Source organism: Cryptomeria japonica, chromosome 8, assembly GCF_030272615.1.
Source record: "Cryptomeria japonica chromosome 8, Sugi_1.0, whole genome shotgun sequence".
NCBI classification, from domain to species: domain Eukaryota; kingdom Viridiplantae; phylum Streptophyta; class Pinopsida; order Cupressales; family Cupressaceae; genus Cryptomeria; species Cryptomeria japonica.
This window is the reverse complement of record NC_081412.1, coordinates 281,913,261-281,935,196: the sequence shown is the minus strand read 5'-3', so window position 1 is coordinate 281,935,196 and position 21,936 is coordinate 281,913,261. Positions and strand designations below refer to the sequence as shown.

The 21,936-nt window shown below is 37.3% G+C and overlaps 1 protein-coding gene across 4 annotated transcripts in view; it reads right to left on the bottom strand.

The window, feature by feature from the left end:
• Window positions 1-974: 974 nt before the first annotated feature.
• Window positions 975-21,936, bottom strand: part of LOC131035859 (ubiquitin receptor RAD23b) — a 64,856-nt gene continuing 43,894 nt past the window's right edge. For all 4 annotated transcript variants that reach the window (XM_057967604.2, XM_057967603.2, XM_057967602.2 and 1 more), the window contains 6 exons: window positions 6,633-6,785; window positions 6,470-6,541; window positions 6,203-6,250; window positions 6,009-6,118; window positions 1,572-1,650; window positions 975-1,488 (listed from right to left, as the gene is read on the bottom strand). In XM_057967604.2, coding sequence (XP_057823587.1) covers window positions 1,372-1,488; window positions 1,572-1,650; window positions 6,009-6,118; window positions 6,203-6,250; window positions 6,470-6,541; window positions 6,633-6,785 — 579 coding nt within the window. In that variant the 3' untranslated portion in view covers window positions 975-1,371. The remainder of the gene's footprint in view (window positions 1,489-1,571; window positions 1,651-6,008; window positions 6,119-6,202; window positions 6,251-6,469; window positions 6,542-6,632; window positions 6,786-21,936) is intronic.

Genomic DNA, 21,936 nt, shown 5'->3' with positions numbered 1-21,936 from the left:
CTTTTTCTAAAGGTCGTCAATGACTTAAAAATTATGAGTCCAGTGTAGAAGTGGCAAGAGAAATTGAAGAGACGATGAGTTTGGGTTGCTTTGAAAGTTCAATAGCATATAGCCCAACGAGCTAAGGCGACCAAAAATTGAAAAGAGAATTCTCCCCCTTGAATTGTTTCCCCCTACGCTATGGGATTTTTATCATTATATGTGAAGTCTAGGCCAAAAGGATTTTTTTATTCTTACAAAAGGTTTGTGAGCATGGAGGAAAGCATGTGTGTGTAAAGCGATTATGGCCTGCCGTCTTTCAAACGATGGTGGATAATACAGGAAACGCAGTTACAATAATTGAAATCTTTAAATGGTAAATGATGTTTCTGCAGAAATACAATTTCATGTGTGGGTGCAGGTAATTCTATCAAGCAAATGTATCACTTTCTCAAATTAATCCGAAAGTTTATTCTTTTTCCCCTTGTAAAGTTTTCATGAATGTGTTCTTGCGAGACTGCAATAACAACTTCATCATCAGCTTTGCAAATTGAAGTGGATTTGTAGTTCACGAATACTTGGGGAAAGCATTTTAAGGTGGAGGCGCAATCGCAGCGGATATTGAACTACTACACTTTATTCTTGATATACATCAGTTAGTGAATTGATACCCACAAGTTCGATGTTAATTAAGCACTGTACTACAGATTAAAAATAGGTCACTTTATTACCCACTTTTATTATGATAGGTGTAAGCAGGGAAAAGATATAACTTTCCCCCTCTCGTCTAGATTAATATATTTCGCATTACTCCAATCATATATTAGGTTGGAATCCAATAATTACAAGGCTTCAGAATCGTAAAAAAAATCTTGTATTTATCCAAATTTTAAGATAGATTAAAGCAAAACCTAGTCAAATAACAAAACAATGAAAAACTGCAGGTATACAATATTCAGCAAACACATCTAGATAGTAACATACAATTACAGTCATTTGTAACCTTGAAACAATCAAGTAACAATATATTGCCTACTTTACAATATCATTGTCGCATAGCACAGTTATTAGACCGATTATTATCTCAAATATCAATCCCTAAAAAAAGAACCTTGTGTAAAAGTTGTTCACCTCTAACAGTTACTGACTAGACAATGATCTATGTAGAAAAAGGTGTGGGAAAAAACATCCCAGAAATTATAAACACCAGCTCACTGTTTGAATTACAAAGAGATAGATGTGTACCAAATATACCTAAAAAACTATGAAGCTCTGCTCACCATGGGAAAAATAAAAACTGGATTATTTAGACATACAACACAAAGATTATAAGAATATCCTTATAAGACATTTCAAAACACAATTCAGAGAATGAGATTATTTAGTTCAGAATCAATCATCATAATCTCCAGCATGCTCCAGTAGATAGTTTGCTGCCAATTGCTCATTCTTGTCGCATGCCAAGAATGCTTCTATAACAAGGGCACGCTCAAAACCCATTGCTTCCAGCTGTGTAAACAACAACACATCTTGTGAGTATATAACTCTCTTCAAGCTCTTGAACCACCTTAACAATGTTTATATACACTTACTCTTTCAATAGCCTCTCTCTCTTCTGGCGTGACATTAATGGAATGAGGTATTGCACCCCCAAGCTGACCAAGTAAATCTCTGCAATAAAAAACATTGAAAAGATTCATAAATGAATGTATACTGTAAAACAATAAAATATCTTTCCTGACGATGGATCACAGAACGTGACCTGAAACATAGAGGCAAAAAAGCAATACGCAGTTGTTACCAGAAGCTTTACAATTTATGCAATAAATCATCTGTCCAAAAGTGCCCATATAAACAGTAAAGTTCCTATTAGATCAACAGAACCTAGATATTAGAAAGAATAAACACGACCATAAGTAACAATATAATTGGTGAAATAGAACAGAAATGTTAATTCTATTGGCAAAACTTTTAAGATAAATTTGTTTGGACATAACTGTAATATTATAATTGAATCTTAGAACACCAACAAAAGTAAACAGCCTATACAGGCAGTAGTTGTACATATGTTATGGTACAAAAACATTGAGATCCAAATCATCAAATACTAAACATGGAGGAAAGTAAACAGCTTCAAAGTTAAAAACAACTAAAAAAACTGAATAAATATAAAATGTTAATTTGGCCACAATAAAATTCAAGCTTGTAAATTTTCTAGTTTTGAGAGCTCTCCAAATAAATATAGCTTATATCTTTCGAAGGACCTAAAAGGAAATCTCGCTATATTGGGGACTGTTCCTTCAGTATTCATTTGAAGTTTATACATTGATCATTACGCATCCTAATAGCATCAGCAGATTGAGACCCTGATGGTACAAAATTTGAGAAATTCTTAAATCGAGACCTCTACTCTTGGAAAAATGGTGTTGAGAACCGGACTCGAGTACTCAGAAAATTATTTTTGGATCCAACTCTACGTAAGCCAATTTAGTATTGTTCTTTAAATATACTATATTGGAATTATTTAATTATTTTTTCATATTATTTATTGCTTTCTATTTGTTTCTTTTTTTTTTTTACTTTTTTATTCTAGCTGAAATTGTTTTAGCAAACTTGGCTAGATGGTGAAAGTGCCTCTGCTCATGAACTGGTGAGCACTCACTAGCAGTCACAGTCAAAATGCCATGGTTAGAACAGATACCTTTCTCCATACCACTTTCATTTGAAATTTTGGAGGTAGCTTATACCAAGTATTTATATCCCTCAATTCTGAAAATGCCATCCCTGTCTAAAAAATCAAACTAAGCAGACATTTGGACCATAGTTTTAAAACTCGTGGACTCGCCACGGACTCGCGAGTCCATGGGAGCCACAAGTCGACTCGCCAAGGACTCGCGAGGCAAGTCCTAGCGAGTCCATCTGAAAGACTCGCGAGTCTTTTGCAAGGACTCGCGCGAGTCTTTTGCATGGACTCGCGAGTCTTTCAGATGGACTCGTGCGACCCAGAGAAAATGTCATGCAAGCTTTAAAATTGAGTTTAACATGTGAAAAAATTAGGTCTCTCCGTCAGGATTCATATATGGAATATAACATTTAAGTATCTTATACTTTAAGTTATATTCCATATATACTGTCAGGATGTTTGAGAGTGGTTTCGGACCTCCAGGAGTTATAATGCAAAATCTAGTTTTTGGAGGATTCTTCAATTTTCCAGACTTAGTCAGATTTCAGGATCAGGAAGACATTCCAGACTTAGCCAAATTTCAGGGCATTTGAAGATCGGGATGACATTCCAGACTTTAAGTTATATTCCATATATACTGTCAGGATGTTTGAGAGTGGTTTCGAACCTCCAGGAGTTATAATGCAAAATCTAGTTTTTGGAGGATTCTTCAATTTTCCAGACTTAGTCAAATTTTAGGATCTTTCGGCGATGCCCCTTGACCCCAGCTTGGGGGCGTTGCCCCGAAACCCCCGTCGAAAAATATGGGGGGAAATTGCGCTGATGGAAGTAGGGAAAATTTAACCTCCGAGTCTGATTAGGCTCCATATAAAAGCATAATTAGCATTGAAGAAATCTTGGTATTATACATTTTAGAGTTGAAAGTTTGAAACTATGAGTATGTGACATGTGTAATGTTTCAATTATGGCTCTTATGTTCTCTAAATGCATTAATTTCTTTATGTTTTTTTGTAAAACTACGGTTTTTTTTTTTGCTGAGTCCTTGCCGAGTCTTTCACGAGTCTTTCACGAGTCCGAGTCCGAGTCCAAATTTTTGGTTTGCCGAGTCCGTGGTGAGTCCGAGTTTTTCAACTATGATTTGGACCATTCAGGTAATCCAAAAATCAAATCGTCCTTAGGATCAAGAGATCAAATCCTCTCCACGTCAGTCAAGGAGCTCAATCAAGGTAATCTCATGTGCAAGAGCATCTCAGTTGCTGCACAAGAGGAACCTAGTTAACATGCAACAAGATCCTAGTTATTACGAAAGGTCTTACTTGTGCAACAAGAATTTAGTGGCTGCATAGGATTGATTCTCTCTTTGCTATGCAACTGCTTTTGTTGCAAGCAGTCTATTGTGGCAAAAAAGAATATGTCATGGGCTTATGAGTGGAGAAAATTTCTACAAATGTCATTGACAGTAATTTATCTTCTATTCACTTTGACAAGCCATTATCAAATCTGGCAGGCCGTTCATCTTCCTGGGCTGCAACAATTGATGGGAATGGCATTGTGTCTTTCTGTGTTGGCAGAGGACATCATTCCTTTTATTGGGAGTCATTAAAGATGAGTTGGAGGACATTTGATCTTCCTGTGCAGATGAGGGAAGTGGTTAAACAATTCTTGGTTACCATTAATTTGCCAAGGGAACCATACAGTAGCTTCTGGACTTCCAAGCAAGGAACATACGAGAATATTGTTTGTACTTCATTTTGACAAATTTTAGGGGTCACAGCCAAAGGGGAGCTGAGATGAAGGTAGCATCGGTTAGGTTGATAGTGGAGAGAACTAGTTGACATTTTTGTCTCCTTTTAACACTTTCATATGGTATTGGCAGAGGACAACTACAAGGTTACAATATGATCCATATTTGATTGGCATCCAAATCAGTCCATAGGGGATTGTTTCTTGTAAAACAGCATTCTACTGGATTTGTTGCTAGAATTCTATTCCCACATTGAGTTTCTCCAGGTTAAACAATTGTGCCATGGTTCCTTGATGTTGTTGTGAATGTTCTTGCTTGTTTTATTTCATTTGCAAGTTAGACCATTCTTTTAGCTTCAAGTTGACTTTACAGTGTTTATAATATTTGTAGAATGTGGTATGAGCATGTGAGGTGTTGCAAGTGTGCAAAACGTTGTTGGAGTGGTTTCCTATAAGTGGCTTAAAAAATCCATTTTTTCTGCTAGTATTGCATATTAGACTTTTAGTTTTGGTGTAACACCATGCTAGGCTTATCTGTTGTTGAGGAGCAGCATTGTGGAGTATCCCCCCTACTTACAGATTAAAACAGCGTATCCCTTTAATTTCCATAAAGTTTATATTAATATATTATAACTTTTCAGGAAAACTGGAAAAGCATATTCTAAATTTGAAGGATGGAAATGAAGTATAGAAGGGCATTGCATGCATAGTCTTGAAACTATTTCTCTTGAAGCATGTCCTTTTCATGAAGCAAAAAGCTTCTCTACAGCCAAAAATTAAAAAGAAACTTTAACAAAACAGTTTCCAATGCCACAAGCATAAGCGACCTGTATGGTTTTTTATCTTGCACTGGTTCACAACCCCCTGGCAGATCTCTTGGAGTGCAAGACAAGTTTCCTCAGCTGGTGAGGAGGGAAAGAATACTCCGTGGTTGGGAATCTGTGAATGATGGAAAGGACTTGCATGATCGAGGCCAGGATAACCCTAATGATCAGGAGCCCACTACCAGCACAGGCTTTGTAGGTTCAACTTCTTAAGTTTGGTTTTCATCATAAACTATGATTATATAATGATGTAATCAGTTGTTTCCTTTTTCGGGCCATGTTTATTGTTGTGGACATTCCTTTTGGTGACATTTCATTTCCTGGCTCTGCTGGACATTTATATAATTTCTAAGTTCCTAAGTCAGTTTTCAAGGAAAAAACATGATAAGCTTTCAGAAATGACCTTGGAATTCTCATTAGATTTTCATGGAGGAGACCTGTTAAAGCACTGATGATGATAAGGAGGTAGTCAGCAATTCTACCTGTCTTGATATATAATAGACTTAATACAAGATATATCAAGGACCTACATCTAATTATCTCAGTATCTATGTCAGCATGGAATCTCAATCAACAGATCTATAAAGTACATCAGAATATCACAGTATCTATAAATAGAAATTGATACCCTTCAGAACATTCAACAGTTAATCAAAGTGGCACATTGCTTCTTCCATGGGAGATAATGTCACAAATACAAACCTTTCTGCATTCATAAAACTACTACTGGAATGGGCATTTGCAACAAATTTAGACCAAATAGTTACAAATTTACATACCCTTCAGCACCTTCAACGGGTTCATTGATAAGTCGAAGAAAATCAGCCTGGTGGTCTTGTATAAGCCTCATTAGCTGGGGATTCTGTTTGCTAAGTTCTTGAAGCATTGGCTGACAACCAAAAATTAGCCATATCAATAATATGTAGATAAAGCACATGTGGAACTCAAACATGACATGGTAGATTCAACAAACCTGTAAAATTTGGGGATTGGCTTGGACCATTGTGCGAAGGGCTTGAAACTGGATGGTGCAAGATATAATCAATAACAAAATGGAAACAAAATCTCAAACAAAATCAGAAACCCATGTTGGAGATCCCATAAGCATTTAAAACTAGATGGAAACAAAATCTCAAACAATTTCATTCTCGATTATTAATTAACTAAACCATTAAGCTATGAAGAGAAACAAAAGCTGTTCTGTGTAGTGCTTATTGAAAACTGCACTAAAATGTTATACCTGTTGGTTATTACGAAGAAAGTCCAATGCCCCACCTTCAGCTCCAGCTCCAGCACCCATGCTTGGCAGACCCTTAAAGCACAAAAAGCAAGGTGAATATAGGATTGATGCATACCACATTGCACAAGACCATACCCATCATTGCTGAGGCCCAAAAGTATACCTGTGGAAAAAGATTTAGTGGAGCAGCATTTGGCCCTCCTGAGGGAGGTGCAGCTTGTGATGGTGCAGTTGTTGGAACTTGTCCAGTTGGTAGTGGATTTGAAGATGGTTGCCGTGCAACAGGTACAGGCACTTCAGCCGCCTCAGGGATACCCTGCAATAGAATAAAAATTGGGAAACCCTTATAGCCAAATATGCTATAAAAAATTGACAAGAAATCCATACTAGCCAATACCAAAATTGCATAGCATGTTAGCTACCATTTCTTTGTTTCTTCCCACCTCAATTTCAAGTGCAAACAAAAACAGCTTTTTATGTACAGAACTATATATTCATTTTTTATAATAGTTCAAAACAGATCATTAGCTCTTATCTTAGGGACAAATCCCCTGGGTCTATCCACGCATACCCATACAAGGAACATCTTGGGGACATGAGGATGGCTTGGGGATGTGTCCTACCTGTCCCTCTTAAAAAAAAATCTGCTGAATGTCCCAGGGCCGTGGAGATGGGATGCAGGGACAGGTAGGGGACAAATGGACGTCCCCAGGATGGCTGGGGATATCTCAGACATACCTAAGCTTTAAAGAGATCTATGTTACTACGTTTGTTGAAATTGAAGGAAACTAAATAAAATCATTGCATCTAGACGTTGAATTTTAAAATTCTTTCATTGATTTTATTCCCCACTACGGAATGTCTTATCTCAAATGCATGGACTTTCAAGATATTCTTGCTTCAATTTGTTAAGCACCAGATTTTATTGAAATTGACAGCAAATAAACTAGATTTACTCAAGAAAAAGTCTTAAAATTCTTTTGCTGATTCTTGTGGTAAGTTCCATGAGAGAAATTCTCCTTTGTTATTTGTTCTCTACATTTTGCGCCTTACGATTAATCTGTTTGAACAAAATGTTCACTCAAAATTTACATGCATTGTTGCCCCCAACCCACATTTGCTCTCTATTGAGCATATGCAGAGCTGTTTGAAGTTTGTGTGGGTATGCATTGTTGTTTGACGAGGTCTGCATCATTGTTCAAAGAAGCAGCAAACTAATTGCTCAACTAATTGACAACTAATTGACCTCACATCAAGGGCAACAGTTATTTTCTTGAGTCCTAATATGAGGAGTGAATGTTGATTCTAGGGCAATTAACTTGTATAGTGTACTCCATCAAAAAAATGCATGTTTTATAAATCAAAACAAATAAAGGATAAATGTAATAAGAGTGTGTTTGAGAACGTCTCTTGCCAGGTGTATCAAGAGGCCTTCAAGCTGTCTCTATTCAAAGAATAATTTTGCATATACATAATTCTTATTTTATTTTTTAAATGAGTTGCAATAATTCAATTGTGCATGGCCAAGGCATATGCTACAACATAGTCCATAATTTTAATAACGTATCTTAAGATTTAATAATTGAGTATATTTATGGTATCTTTTTTATGCTAGACAAACAAGGCATTTTAATGGTAATCATCCATTTTTTAATTGGAAAATTTGGGGATCTTTATTTGTTTCACCCTTGTATTCATCTGAAAGCAAAATTTTTATTTCATAAATTACACATATATTAATCATAATTAATAAATATTAATAAATTATATATATTTATATTCCACTTATTATACTTATATATTAATAATAATTAATAAATTATGTATATTTATATTTCATATATAATACTTATATATTAATAAATATTAATAAATAATATAGCAATTTATTAATATTCAATATTTATTAGTTATGATTAATATATAAGCATAATATATTAATAATTAATTTGTAAATTATTAATGTTAAATTTTAATATTAATAATTATTTATAATAATTGATATGTAAATATAAAAATGAAATAAAGAAAAAATGTCAAAATTCCTAGCGGGTTCTCTCAGGTTCGTCTAAGACGAACCCACAGATAAAATAATGAGCCCTAACCATACCCACAACATACTGGCCCCGAACCCAAACCCGAACCCGGTTTGAACTGGACCAGGACCAGGGGGTTTAGGGGAAGGACCCGGTAATGTAGATTTTTTATTGTCGTACCCTTCACTGTCCACTACTGTCCCCAAAAATGGCCTCAAAAAAATCCATCCTCGAAACACATTCTCTCATCCCGAGATCCCAGCATCCCAAAAACATGGTGAAATATAGCATATCTACCAACTAGATTACATGATACCTGAATTAGAGCATGAAGCTCTGTGGAAAGGGAAAGAGTACCATAGAAAAAAGATTTAAGCTTTTAGGCAAAGCAATGGTGCATACAGATTACATGATATCTGAAACAGAGAATAAAGCTTTGTTGGAAGGAAAAGAATGCTGCAGAAAAAAGATATTGGCTTTTAGGCAAGCAATGGTGCATAGAGCAGTGCAAAGCAAAAAGAATGTTGCAAGAGCTATCACATCACCGAACCCGGTAATGTAAGTTTTTTATATAGTCATACCCTTCACTGTCCACTGCTGTCACCAAAAATGGCCTCAAAAATATCCATCCGCGAAACGCATTTTCCCATCCCGAGATCCCAGCATCCCAAAAACATGGTGAAATATAGCATATCTACCAACTAGATTAGCAGTTTGCATTGCATGGTCCTCTTTGCTGCTCACAGAGAATTTGCTCTAACATTCATTGAATCCTGACCTATATCTGTTCAGTAGTTCAAAATTAACATTTAAATTTTCCTACACATACCTGTTGACATGCTAACACAGAATAAAGTTGCCTAACGGTCACTTCACTCTCTCTTGATCAAAGTATGATTGTATGCTAAGATTGCAAGAAGTTCAAACAATCAACTCCAAGGTTCCTTTTCGCAATGGACGTGACTCAGTTGGCTGATGTGATTGTTGGTAATCCAAGGGGACTTATGTTTGAATCATTCTTTCACTTCTTTGATGTGGCGTGGAACTTCATCATCAGATATAGCAATTTGGTGATGCTTCTGCTTTGAACAAACTGAAATGAACTGAAAATAAAGAGGAAAGGGTTAGAGAGGCCTAAATTTACTCCTAAGGGCAGTGATATCAACAGTTAATGCTTTGGTGGACAAATTCCAAATAAACCAAGCTCTGCTTTGCCAAGATTATCTACAACTCCGCAAGAACCAGTGCAATCTTCCGAGGATGTTGGAGGATTTTCACATTGAGAAAGTGCATTTGAATACCCAACACGGCGTAATTCAAACGACTATTCACAATCGAACTTAGCACAAATTTGGGGGTTCAAGCTAACTTTACGCTGCAAATTACAATCAGCAAGATGCAAAAAGTATGCACCATGGAAATTCATCAAACACCATTACATTCTCCATTGAAATCAAAGCACTATTCTACTTCTACTCTAAGTGAGGAAGGTGAAACCATGCAAGCTTTGAAAAAATAACTTAAGTGGACACCATCAGAGAACAATTTTTCACTGTTATTATCTCAAAACTTATCGCAACAATTTCATGCAAGTCTCCCCCTGCTTGCAAATAAGGGGGGTCACCCCTTTATATAGGCTTCATGCCTTGGCTACATGCAAAAACCATAATTAGGGTTTTCCCTTAAAAGATTCTCCACACATGGTGCAACAAGGTGGGAATCAGCAATAAATGCCCATCATGCCCATATAAAATTAATTCCAGCCTATTACAATTGATATCCATAATACATTAAATGCACCATTCCTCATCAAACTCACCCAGCATGCATTGACTATTCCTCCATGGAAAAATCGTCCCATCATGCCATAAATGCGCCATCACCTCCACTTGCAATGGCTGCATGCAAAAAGAATCTGCCATTAATTCATCATGCATTGACCCAGCTGCCACTTGGCGAGAAACCTTAGGAGAGAAAACTTCAGGAGCGAGAAAATTTAATTCAGGAAGAATTTTCTTTTAAGTTTTGAATTTTCCTTGTTTTGGAGGAGATTTCCCATTGATTTTCAACATTTCCTAATTTTTAGGAATTTTTCCAAATTTGAGTTATGGGGTCCAAGAGAGAAAATTCTCTCATGATTCCAATTCTATCATCATTTTGAAATTTGGATGATTTTATATGCCCGAAAATGGATTTTTCAAAAATTCCCCCATGGGGAATTTACTTGTTTAGTTCTTCTTTGATTCCTTTCTTGGCTTGGAAAAAAAAATTCACCTTCAATTCATCCTGACGTGGAATTCATGTTGTGAAGGAATTCTCCTTTGGAAAGAAATTTCTTCCTTACCCCTATCCAGCACTTCATCTCCAACTTGGGTGCTAAAAACACGTGGTGAAGGAATTTTGCTTGAGGAGGAAAAAATCCTCCATACCCTTCATTTGGTGCCTATTCTTGACCTTAATTCTACTCTACCCCTGAGGAAGGAAATTCTTCACACAGGGTGAAGGAATTTTGCTTGAGGAAAAAATCCTCCATACCCTTTCATTCGGTGCCTATTCTTGACCTTGATTCTACTTTACCCCTGAGGAAGGAAATTCTTCATGTCTTAGCCAATTTTTCATGATTTCCAAGAATTTTATCTTGAAGGAAGGAATTTCCAACACTTCGTCAATTTTTTACTTTTCCCAAGAACTCTATCCTCAAGGAAGGAATTTGCAACACAGTCAATTTTTCCACTTTCCTGGAATTTTGTCTTGAAGGAAGAAATTTCCAACACTTAGTCAATTTTTCCACTTCTTCCAAGAATTTTGTCCCGAAGGAAGGAATTTCCAACACTAAGCCAAACTCTCACCTTTTCTAAGAATTCTATCGTGAAGGAAGGAATTTCCATCACTTAGTCAGTTTTTTCACTTTTCTGGAATTTTGTCTTGAAAGAAGGAATTTTCAACACTTAGTCAATCTCTTCACTTTCCTAGAATTTCTTCTTCTTGGGCCCAATTTTGGAACTAGAGAAGAATTTTGGAAATTTGTTCCTTGAGGAAGGAATTTTTGTGCTCTTTGAATTCATCATGTCCGCAAGGAGCTTTTTGACCAATTTTTCACATCTCCTATTTTTTAGCAGCTTCCCTAAAATTTAGGTTCCAGGTCTTGGAAGAGAGGGAATTCTATCACGAATCTAGATCTAAAAAAATATTGGAATTCGGACGAGTTGTGATGCCTAAAAATAGGATTTTAAAATTTTTTACCGAGTGGAATTTTCTGCTTTTTCATTTCATTCCTGACCTCCATGGAAATTCTACCCCTTATGTTTCGAGAACTTCAATCAAAGAAGAGCTCTCTCCAAATCAACATTGCCATAGATCAAGTTCAGCACTCATAGGTTATTTCTTAAGTCAAATGTGTTTCCCCTATAGCATCTCTAATTCTTCTTAAAAATGGAATTCTCCTAGTATTTACTTAGAAGGAAAGGGAGACGAACCCAAATGGGTACTATAATACAAACTATAAGAATAATAAATTATTTCAGTCAAATACATTTTTAGTGGTCATTTAGTTAGTCATTTACCTTTTTAGTTTGCCATCTTAGTTGTCAACTTATTTACCTTATTTAGTTTGTTTAGTCTTAAGTGTGAGTATTGCTTCTATTATAAGAACGCATAGTTAGCTTTTTAGTTTAAAGTTTTTTTAACTTTATTTAGCGTTTTAAGTTTTAGATTAACAGTTCATTCTTTTAAGAACAGTGTTTTGTAATTCCTTTATATACGCTTGTATATTTGTTATTAATCCATTTGATCATTCAATATCATTTGATTATTGATTCAATTATTTTTCATGGTGTCAAAGCAGGTCGATGGGATTTTTCAAAGTTTAGCAATTTTTTTAATAAAAAATTCATAGCTTCTTTACAAATCAGAATTGGAGAGAAAATTGCGAGCTAGGGTTTTGGTCAGATTCTATAATTTTGTGAAGTTTTTTTATGTGGGATTTCTTCTCTGGTTTTAGCACTCCCATTTGTGGGTTTTCTGAAATATTTTTGCAAATTCGAGGGTTTTGGTAGGTCCACTTCGAGTGTTCTAAAAAAAATTCGTGGAAGTTCTAGGTGCATTTTTTCTTCTAACCGCGTTTGTCATACTCGCGATCTTTGGATGTTTTCTGGGCGCGGATTTTTCCTGACGGTGTCTGTTCATCTTCCTCACGTTTTTTGCGCCTTTTGTGGACCCTTGCAATGCGTTTTTTCGCGTATTTTGCGATTTTCACCGTGTGGCGACAAAGCGACGGATTTTGTGATTTTTTCTGCATGCGGGGGTTCTATTCATGCATCAAGAAAAAAAAATTCTGTTGCAATTTGCAGGCATTATTTTCCGACACGATTTTTCGGCAAGTTCACCTCTGAAGATTTTGCATTTTGTTATCAGAAAAAAAAAATTTCCTACAGTTTGTTCTTATTTTTTGTGCACTACGAGCAGCCACGAACCAGGGTTTTCAAACCCATGATTTTTCCAGCAACAAAGGCTAGGGTTTCAGGAATGTTTTTTTTTCAATCGTGTTATTTTCTGATTTAAAAACAAAATCAGTTACTATTTTTTGCAGATTTCAGATTTGTAGAAAAAAAAAATTGGGTTTTTCCAGAATTTCGTGCCTTTGGTTCCACATCAAAATTATCATACGTGGGGTTTAGTGCCATTTTTTTTGCTGATTATTTTTCTGCCATCTAGGGTTTACAAGGTTTTTTTCAGCAAGTTGTGCATTGGGATTTGTGCATTCTGTTTCAGGGTTTCAAATTCTTTGTGCAGTTGTTTCTATTCTGTTTTTTAATCAAATTCTTCTATCTCATGCCTTCACTAGGTTGACCTCATTCAGCCTCGGTTTCCATGATGGCATCTTTGATCAACATCATGTTGGAACACAGTTAGAAGTTCAACACCCGCAACTACAACACCTAGAAACAGCGCATGTTGACAATAATTAAATATCGTTGCCTTGATCATGCTGATTTGGGCAGGCCTCTCGTCCTACAAGTCCCAAGGTTTTCACGATTTTTCCCTAAAAAATTCTGTTAGTTTTTTTATTTTTCCCATCAAAAATCAAGGCTTTGTCGCGCGAGATTTTAGGGTTTTCACAACTTTTTCTTCAAAAATTGTTTGCAAGGTTTTAACTATTTTTTTCCTCAAATTTTTTGCAAGGTTTTCACAATTTTTTCCTCAAAAATTGGCGCGGTTTATAAATTTTTTTCTTAATAATTATCATCTATAATCCGCATTGTTCCCGTGGGATTTTGGTTATTTGGGTTTTGCCATTTTTTCCACAAAAACGATGATTTGTAATCTCAGATTTCTTGGTTCTTCAATTTTCTCCTCAAAAATAGTGAATTCTCTTTTGGAGGATTCCTATTTCAGGGTTTGACAATTTTTTCGACAAAAAATTGTGCTTTCTGTTGCAATCAAGTTTGGGTTGCACCTGGAGTTGTCAGGGAGAACATCTACAACCATGGTATCTTGCAATTTGTTTTAGAGCTCAATAGTCTTCTGCAAAAGTTTTCCAATTTTTGTTAAAATCGTGTTTGTTACTCTTCAGAGGGTTTGTCGATTTTTCCTCGAAATCATGGTTTCAAGCTCTGTAATTCGCATGTGACAATTCTATAAATCACGTGAGAGGGTTACATTAGTCATCCAAAATCAGCTATTCTTGGTCATTACCACTTTGTAGATCCTAGGAGGGTCTCCGTAGCACCAAAGTGTCCTTGCGTTTGTGATCAAAAGACGTGCAGTGTCTTCTGTCAGGTACTTAGTTGATACAATGACAATTAAGGGAGGGTATTAGAATAATTAATTCCTCAAGTCAATTACCTTTTTAGTGGTTCTATTAATTGTCATTTAGTTAGTCATTTAACTTTTTAGTTCGTCATCTTAGTTGTCGACTTATTTAGCTTATTTAATTTGTTTAGTCTTTTAAGTGTAACTATTGCTTCTTTTATTAGAATGCATAGTTTGCTTTTTAGTTTTAAGATTTTTAGCTTTATTTAGTATTTTAAGCTTTTTTAAGCTTTAGATTAACGGTTCGTTCTTCTTAAAACACCATCTTATAATTCCTTTACATACGCTTGTATATTCGTTATTAATTCATCCGATCATTCAATTATTTTTCACAAACGTCTAGTGTGTAGTTGAAGCAATAAAAAAGAAACAAAAAATATATATTATGAACCATGAATGACCAACAAAGATTGAAGGAACTGCAAACTAAAGCAGGTACAATAGCAAAGGACTAGGGCAAAAAGTGCCCTAGACATGAAGCAAAAAAAAATGAAAATAGTTGAAACACAATCTAAACTAAAAAGACCAACCCCCAAACTAATACAATTATAAATAGAGAAGTCGGGGTGAGAATCCTACAAAGCAATATAAGTAAGAAAAATGAACCAGATAGAGAACCAAAACCCTTTGACTTTTGAGTGCTAGTGTTATGTAACCTATTAGAGCAGCCACTAACATTATTGTCTATCACTGAAGTATCAATGCCAAGTCCGAGAAGGCTCATCAGAGAAAACCTAAGGCTATGGTGCCAAGTTGGACAATCCTAAGAGGCTATTAATTCCACATTGGACCTCTTCAAACATTCAAAGTTTGAGAGCTACTAGGAGCATGAAAGAAACTGGTGTTGTGAGCTTGCCCCTGAGATTTGCACAGACTACCATGACGACATCTTTGCTTGAACCTGATGACTTCATGACGAAAGGGAGCCAAGCACCTCAAATAAGGTTAACATAAGAGCCAAAATTTATGTATAAACAATAGTACTTGCTGAGAATTAATAGTAGACCAAAAACCGGAAAATAAAATACCTTTCAAACTCCATCTTTAAGGAGAACAGAGGCGGCACAGACTTTCACTCTGTAAAATATGGTGCCTTGTCTCACCCTAAGTTGCCAGTTTATGTACAGGTTCAGGGTTGGAGTTAGCCTTTACAACACTTCTTTTTTCCCAAGTTAGGTACAGCTTGATTCAGCCATACAATACATGTATAGGGTACAAATTCATAGTTTGACTTCAACTTCACAAATATGGCAATTATTTTCCCCATTTTTTGTTGATTTTATGGTAGTGATCGTTAACCACAGGCAAACATCAGATCTATTGCCTTCCCAACCATAGATGATAAGCTCTTATTGTAACTCCCGAGCACACTACATTTCCTTCATGTTATTGAATTCATGTCCTTGCATATATATGAATCAATACCCCTCCTAATGGACCTCAAGTCGGCCATATACTTTTGGCGCCAAGGATAGGGTTAGACCTATATATTACAAGTTACATATGAGTCTCTCTTATAGTTGCAAGTTACATTTAACTTAATCACAAGTTACACAAGTGGTTCGCCCAAATAGGCCCTGCCCCAAATTAGACTCGTACAACTGAGATATCCAAATGCCAAGGCCGACAAGCCACTTGGCATTTTGTGCACTAGGTTGGCCCTAGAAGGGATCCAACCTAGCTACACACACTCCCTCTTGGCTAGGGAGGATTCCTTTTGAATAACCAAGTCACATAGTGACTACCACCATGGCTACTACCATGAATAATACGTTCACAATAGCTACTCCCAGAGGGTGAACAAGCACATCATGGAATTTCTTCCACGATACCTACCATACCTACTCGCAGAGGGTGGAAGAGGGCTTTCACCTCAACCTTCTCCCAGAGAAGAATGCATCTCCACCATGCCTACTCGAAGAGGGTGGATCCACCATACCTACTCGTAGAGGGTGGAACGAGGGCTTTCACCTCAAACTTCTCTCGCAGAGAAGAATGCATTAACAAGGGATTGCACCTCGAACTTCTCCCTCACAAAGAAGAACTCATTAACAAGGGATTGCACCTCGAACTTCTCCCTCACAGAGAAGAACTCATTACAAAATTTGCATGATGACGTGGCTCCCTCTGAAGCTGAAATGCCAGGCTCTCTCTGAAGCTAAAATGTTAGGCTTCCTCAAGCTCCCTCTGAAGCTAAAATGTCAAGCTTCCTCTAAAGCTGAAGCGACAAGCTCCCTCTGAAGCTGAAATCAATCTTCTGACTCTTCGTCCAAGGTTACTTCTGACGATATGTCAGACTTCCCCTGAATGTTGATTCTTCCTCTGCGAAGAAGTGCAAGCAATCTTCCTTCCTTGAATGCAATCTCTGATTCGTCCAACACGGCCAAGGGTGATCTACTCAGTGCCCAGATACACATAGTCGTTGCAATGCTCCATACTGGCAATCACTCCATTTCCCTTAAAGTACTTCCTCACAGACTCGCTCAGCCCATTAAAATAAGCCTTAGCTAGTTCCACCCACCTACCAAGGCCCTCGCTCAGCAACTCCAAAATATGAATAACGTTGACCTTCACGCCATCGATCCCCGCCCGAGACAAATACAAGTGCAATGCATCATAAAGTTCTGCAGTACACTCCAGCAAAATGAGGCCCACGCCATTGTTAACAATCTTATCAACAGCCAGATCTTCCATGATAGTTTCCAACCCTGGCAAAAGCCTTGGGGTCAAAATTTCAGACAGCAATTTTGTACTCCCAAGGCACACACCGCCCCAATAATCACAAAAAGCGTGCCAGACATACACATAATCCAAACTATGAAACTCCGTTTCCAAATCCACCTTCAAGCGGTTAGGCTCTATAGAAGGAACTCGCTTTGATACCATGTTGATTTTATGGTAGTGCTCGTTAACCACAGGCAAACATCAAATCTGTTGCCTTCCCAACTATAGACGATAAGCTCTTATCGTCACCCTCGAGCACACTACATGTCCTTCATGTTATTGAATTCATGTCCTTGCATATATATGAATCAATACCTTCCCAACCATAGACGATAAGCTCTTACCGTCACCCCCGAGCACACTACATGTCCTTCATGTTATTGAATTCATGTCCTTGCATATATATGAATCAATACCTCCTAATGGACCTCAAGTCAGCCATATACTTTTGGCGCCAAGGATGGGGTTGGCCCTATATATTACAAGTTATGTATGAGACTCCCTTAGTTACAAGTTACATTTAACTTAATCACAAGGTACACACAAGTGGTTCGCCCAAATAGGACCTGCCCCAAATTAGACTCATACAACTGAGATATCCAAATGCCAAGGCCAACGGGCCACTTGGCATTTTGTGCACTAGGAGGGATCTAACTGTTGTGACGTTTTCACACATCGCCCCATTGCAAATGGGGACCCTTGCTTTTTTTTGCTTTTTAGGGTTTGTTTTCTAGGTCTTTTAGGGTTTTGTTAGCTAGCCTTTGCATTTTGAGTGTCGCCCAAGTGATCAATAGGATAGCAAGTCCGGCTTGAGTGATGTCCTGATCCTGAAATTTGGCTAAGTCTGGAATGTCCTGATCCTGAATTTGACTAAGTCTTGAAACTGAAAAAACCTCCAAAAACTAGATTTTGCAATATAATTCCTGGAGGTCTGAAACCACTCTCAAACATCCTGAAAGTATATATGGAATATAACTTAAAGTATAAGAATGTTATATTCCATTAAAATTGTCCTGATAGAGAGATCGAAAAGTCAAATTTCGCTCCTGTCCTTCTCCAAGGGTCCAAGGCGAATCGCTCGTGTCCCTCACCAAGGGTCCAGAGCGAAAAAGCTTAGTGGAGTCATTTCTGACCTTGTTTGGACGAATTGAGACATCAAAGGCATGGTGAAGGACGAAATGAGCATGATAGAGCATCCAGACTTGATCAAAAACAATGAAATGATGAAGTTTTTGCCTAGAAGGTCAAATTCGCTCCTGTCCCTCACTGAAGGACCAGAGCGATTTTCTTTATATGCACAATTTTAGACCTTTTTTGGACATTAACTTTTATTCATAGCATGAAGTAAGATGATATCTTCCTTAGCCAAGACAAATTTTGATGAAAATTGTAACGATTTGGCCTTGAGAGCAAATTTCGCTCCTGTCCCTCAGTGAAGGACCGGAGCTTAAAATCAAATATTGCTTTGTCCTTGCAGGATTTTAATGACTTGACGATTTGAAGAGGTCCAAGGAGATGCATTTTACCAAATGAATATAACTTGAAGTGCCGTCGTGAAGAAAAATGAACCAAAATGCAAAAATCGCTCTTGTCCCTCAGTCAGGGACCAGGGCGAAGTCTATTGTAGCTCCCGTCCCTCTCCCAGGGACCAGAGCGAAATTCTTCATAAGGCACGTTCTGGGCAAAGATCAAGCAAGTCTTAAGTTCGAAGGCAAGAAAGGAGGTGAGTTGAACCCGTTGAAGACAAATTGGAGATTATGAAACATCAACAAGGGACCCAAATGCCCAAGTTCGCTCCTGTCCCTCAGGCAGGGACCAGAGCGATTATTTTCTTGCCAAATTTAAATAATTTCCAAGGCATGGATGAATGAAAAGGTACATTATGAATCCGTTGAAGATAATTTTTGAAGGTGAAAAGGAAAGATGAAGCCTACAGGACCAGGATCGCTCCTGTCCCTCTCCAAGGGACCAGGGCGATATGATGATTATGTTGCCTTTTCTTCAAGTTCAGGACATTCCAAGTTCGGATACATGGTGGTAAAGACATTTTAAGGCGTCTTAATCAAGCACAAAGTTACAAAGGTCGCCTATGTTGAAGGAACTACACCAAGACCCCTAGTTCGCTCCTGTCCCTCAGGAAGGGACCAGAGCGAAATTCTTATAATGGCTTAGATTTCGAAAATTTGTCAAGTGTCAAGCGACCAAGGGGATCAAGGGGACTTCATTTTACGCGTTGAAAGCAACTACAAGTTGAAGAAGACAAGGACAAACTCAAAACCTTGAAGTTCGCTCCTGTCCCTCAGGAAGGGACCAGAGCGATATTGATTATATTGGCTAAATCTCTCAAAAATCACGTTAAGTCAAGGTTTTGCAAGGTCGTAAAAGGTCTAAGGTGTCATTTGAAGATGATTTACAAAGGTTTCAAACGTTAAACAATCATCAAATCGAACAAAGAGGCTATATCGCTCCTGTCCCTCTCCAAGGGACTAGGGCGATGATCTTCTAAACATCAAGGTATCTTGTGAAATTCAAGCGAAACGAAAGTGGAATGAAAGAATAGCATTGTTTATCCTTCACAATGAAGATTGAAGTTCGAAGTTACAAAGGCGAAGGAGAAAACACATGGATCGCTCCTGTCCCTTTCCAAGGGACCACGGCAATATTTGCCAAAACAATTGTTATCCTTTAAAGATCACGTTAAAACAAAGTTGCAAAGGGATTGAAGTGTTGTTTGAAAGGTAATAAAAGAGGAGTTGATATCAAAAACGATGAATTTCAAGCTAGAAGACAAGGATCGCTCCTGTCCCTCTCCAAGGGACCAGGGCGATATTCCTCTTAACATCAAATATGCCTTGTAAAAATCAAGTGGAGCAAGCGTGGAGTAAAGAAACAATGTTATTTTTCGCCTATGATAGAGATTGGAGGTCAAAGAATGCAAGATCAAGGAGAAAGCATGAAGATCGCTCCTGTCCCTCCCCAAGGGACCAGGGCGATATCATATCTAAAGGACATTCATTTGCAAGAACAAGTCAATCAAGCTTGAAGGACCTAGCAAAAATGGCAATACCAACGTAAGGATGAAAACTTTGAACGTCAAAAACGCAAGGATCAAGACTAAGTTGATGGATCGCTCCTGTCCCTCAGTCAGGGACCAGGGCGATGAGGTTTGTACTCTTCCCAATTCTCCAATTTTGGCGTTCAAACAAGTTTTTGAATTTATTTTAAATGCTAAATCCGATAGGTCTTGAAAATTTAATTAAGTGGCATTTAAAAATAACGCATAACATTTATTAATTAATTTTGCCTTTTAAAGGCATAAAGTTAATTAATTATAAAAATAAGTTGAGCGCTTGAGTTTATTTTATGAAGGTCGGCCCTTGTTATTTATTTAAAAATCATTTTAATTGCCTCATTTTGGCAAAGTCGGCCTAAAGGTGAATAAGGGGTTAAGCGCCTATAAAGGAGGAGTAGTTCATGTCATTTTCACATCATCGTTTATCATCTTTTCATATGTGATTTGGAGAAGGCAAAAGAGGTGCGAGTTTCTATCCAAGGAAGGCGCAAACATCATCAAAGGAAGTGCGAGCTTGAAGTTAGAGTTAGGGCGAACTTGCTATCATCACGTCAAAGACCCCTCCTCCAAGATGGCGAATTGCTAAAGAGGATTGTTTATTTGGAGAGAGATCATGTTGAAGCCATCAAATTTTCAATTTTGCCTAGGCGAATTTTCTTCATTTTGCATTCTAGAGTTAGCTCTCAAGAGAGGTATGGCGATATGGATTTATTGTTTTGATTTTGAACGTTGATCGTCGTAGCTTAAATTTTGAATTTTGAATTTTGAATTCCAGCAGCTCAATCTTTTTTAGGAAATGATTAATAAAGGACTTATCATTAAGTTTCCTAAAATTTGCTCTCTAATTTATGTTATGTATTGCAAAATCATGTTGCTAATTTTGAAATGCTGTGTAGGCATCAAATGGAGATCTCATCAAAGAAAAATCAAGCCGGATCAAGGACGGTCTTCGCCGGGACGATCAAGCCAGGACAGGGGCAACCTCTTTCAATCCAGCGTTCCAAGGCGAGGTACATCATCATCTTGCAAATCAAGGACAAAAGGAGTTAGAACAAGAGTTAATTAAAGCAAGCCTCTCAACGACATCAAATTGAATATCTAGCAAGCTACAAGTGTCAGATGAGGTGGCATCCTAGTCATCACTCCTCCAGTCAGTGTGGTCCACCTCAGCATGTCCAGATTCAATGTACTTAACTCATGGAAGGTGGCACAAACTCCGATGTACCTACCCCGGCTATCCATTGGTCGATTTTTCTAGAAGGGACATGTGTCCAAGCAATACAATTTTATCATTGGTCAAGCATTAAATGTTATGTAATGGTTGTAACAAACCCTAATTAGGGTTTTCATTGTTGAATCTTGGCCATTGATCTTGAATTGATCTAAGCCATCAAATTGTATTGTGGGCACTATATAAGCCCAGGCATTTCATTTGTAAAGGCTAATTAGAAATAAGGAGAGAGAGTTGTAAATAATAGAAAGCAGTTAGTAGATAGAGAGTAGTTAGAAGTTGATAGAATAGCAATTAGAGTAGAATAGGAGGACAAGGCAAGAAATTGTTGCCATTGATTGTAAACAAACTCCATTTTCATTGAAGTAATGGTGAAGTGTGTCGTTTCTTGCAATTTGCATGGTTTCTTGTTGAGTCTTCAATCCTAGATGGTAGATGATTAGATGAATGGAGGAAATGCGATTGATTAATGGTGGAATTCGTATATCCATACTACTAGCAGTTTGTTGATTGCAGACTTGCCTTGTGTAGTCAACTAGAATCATTCAACTTAAGCTCAATTTCAATTTGTCGCTTCTTCATTGATATGCAT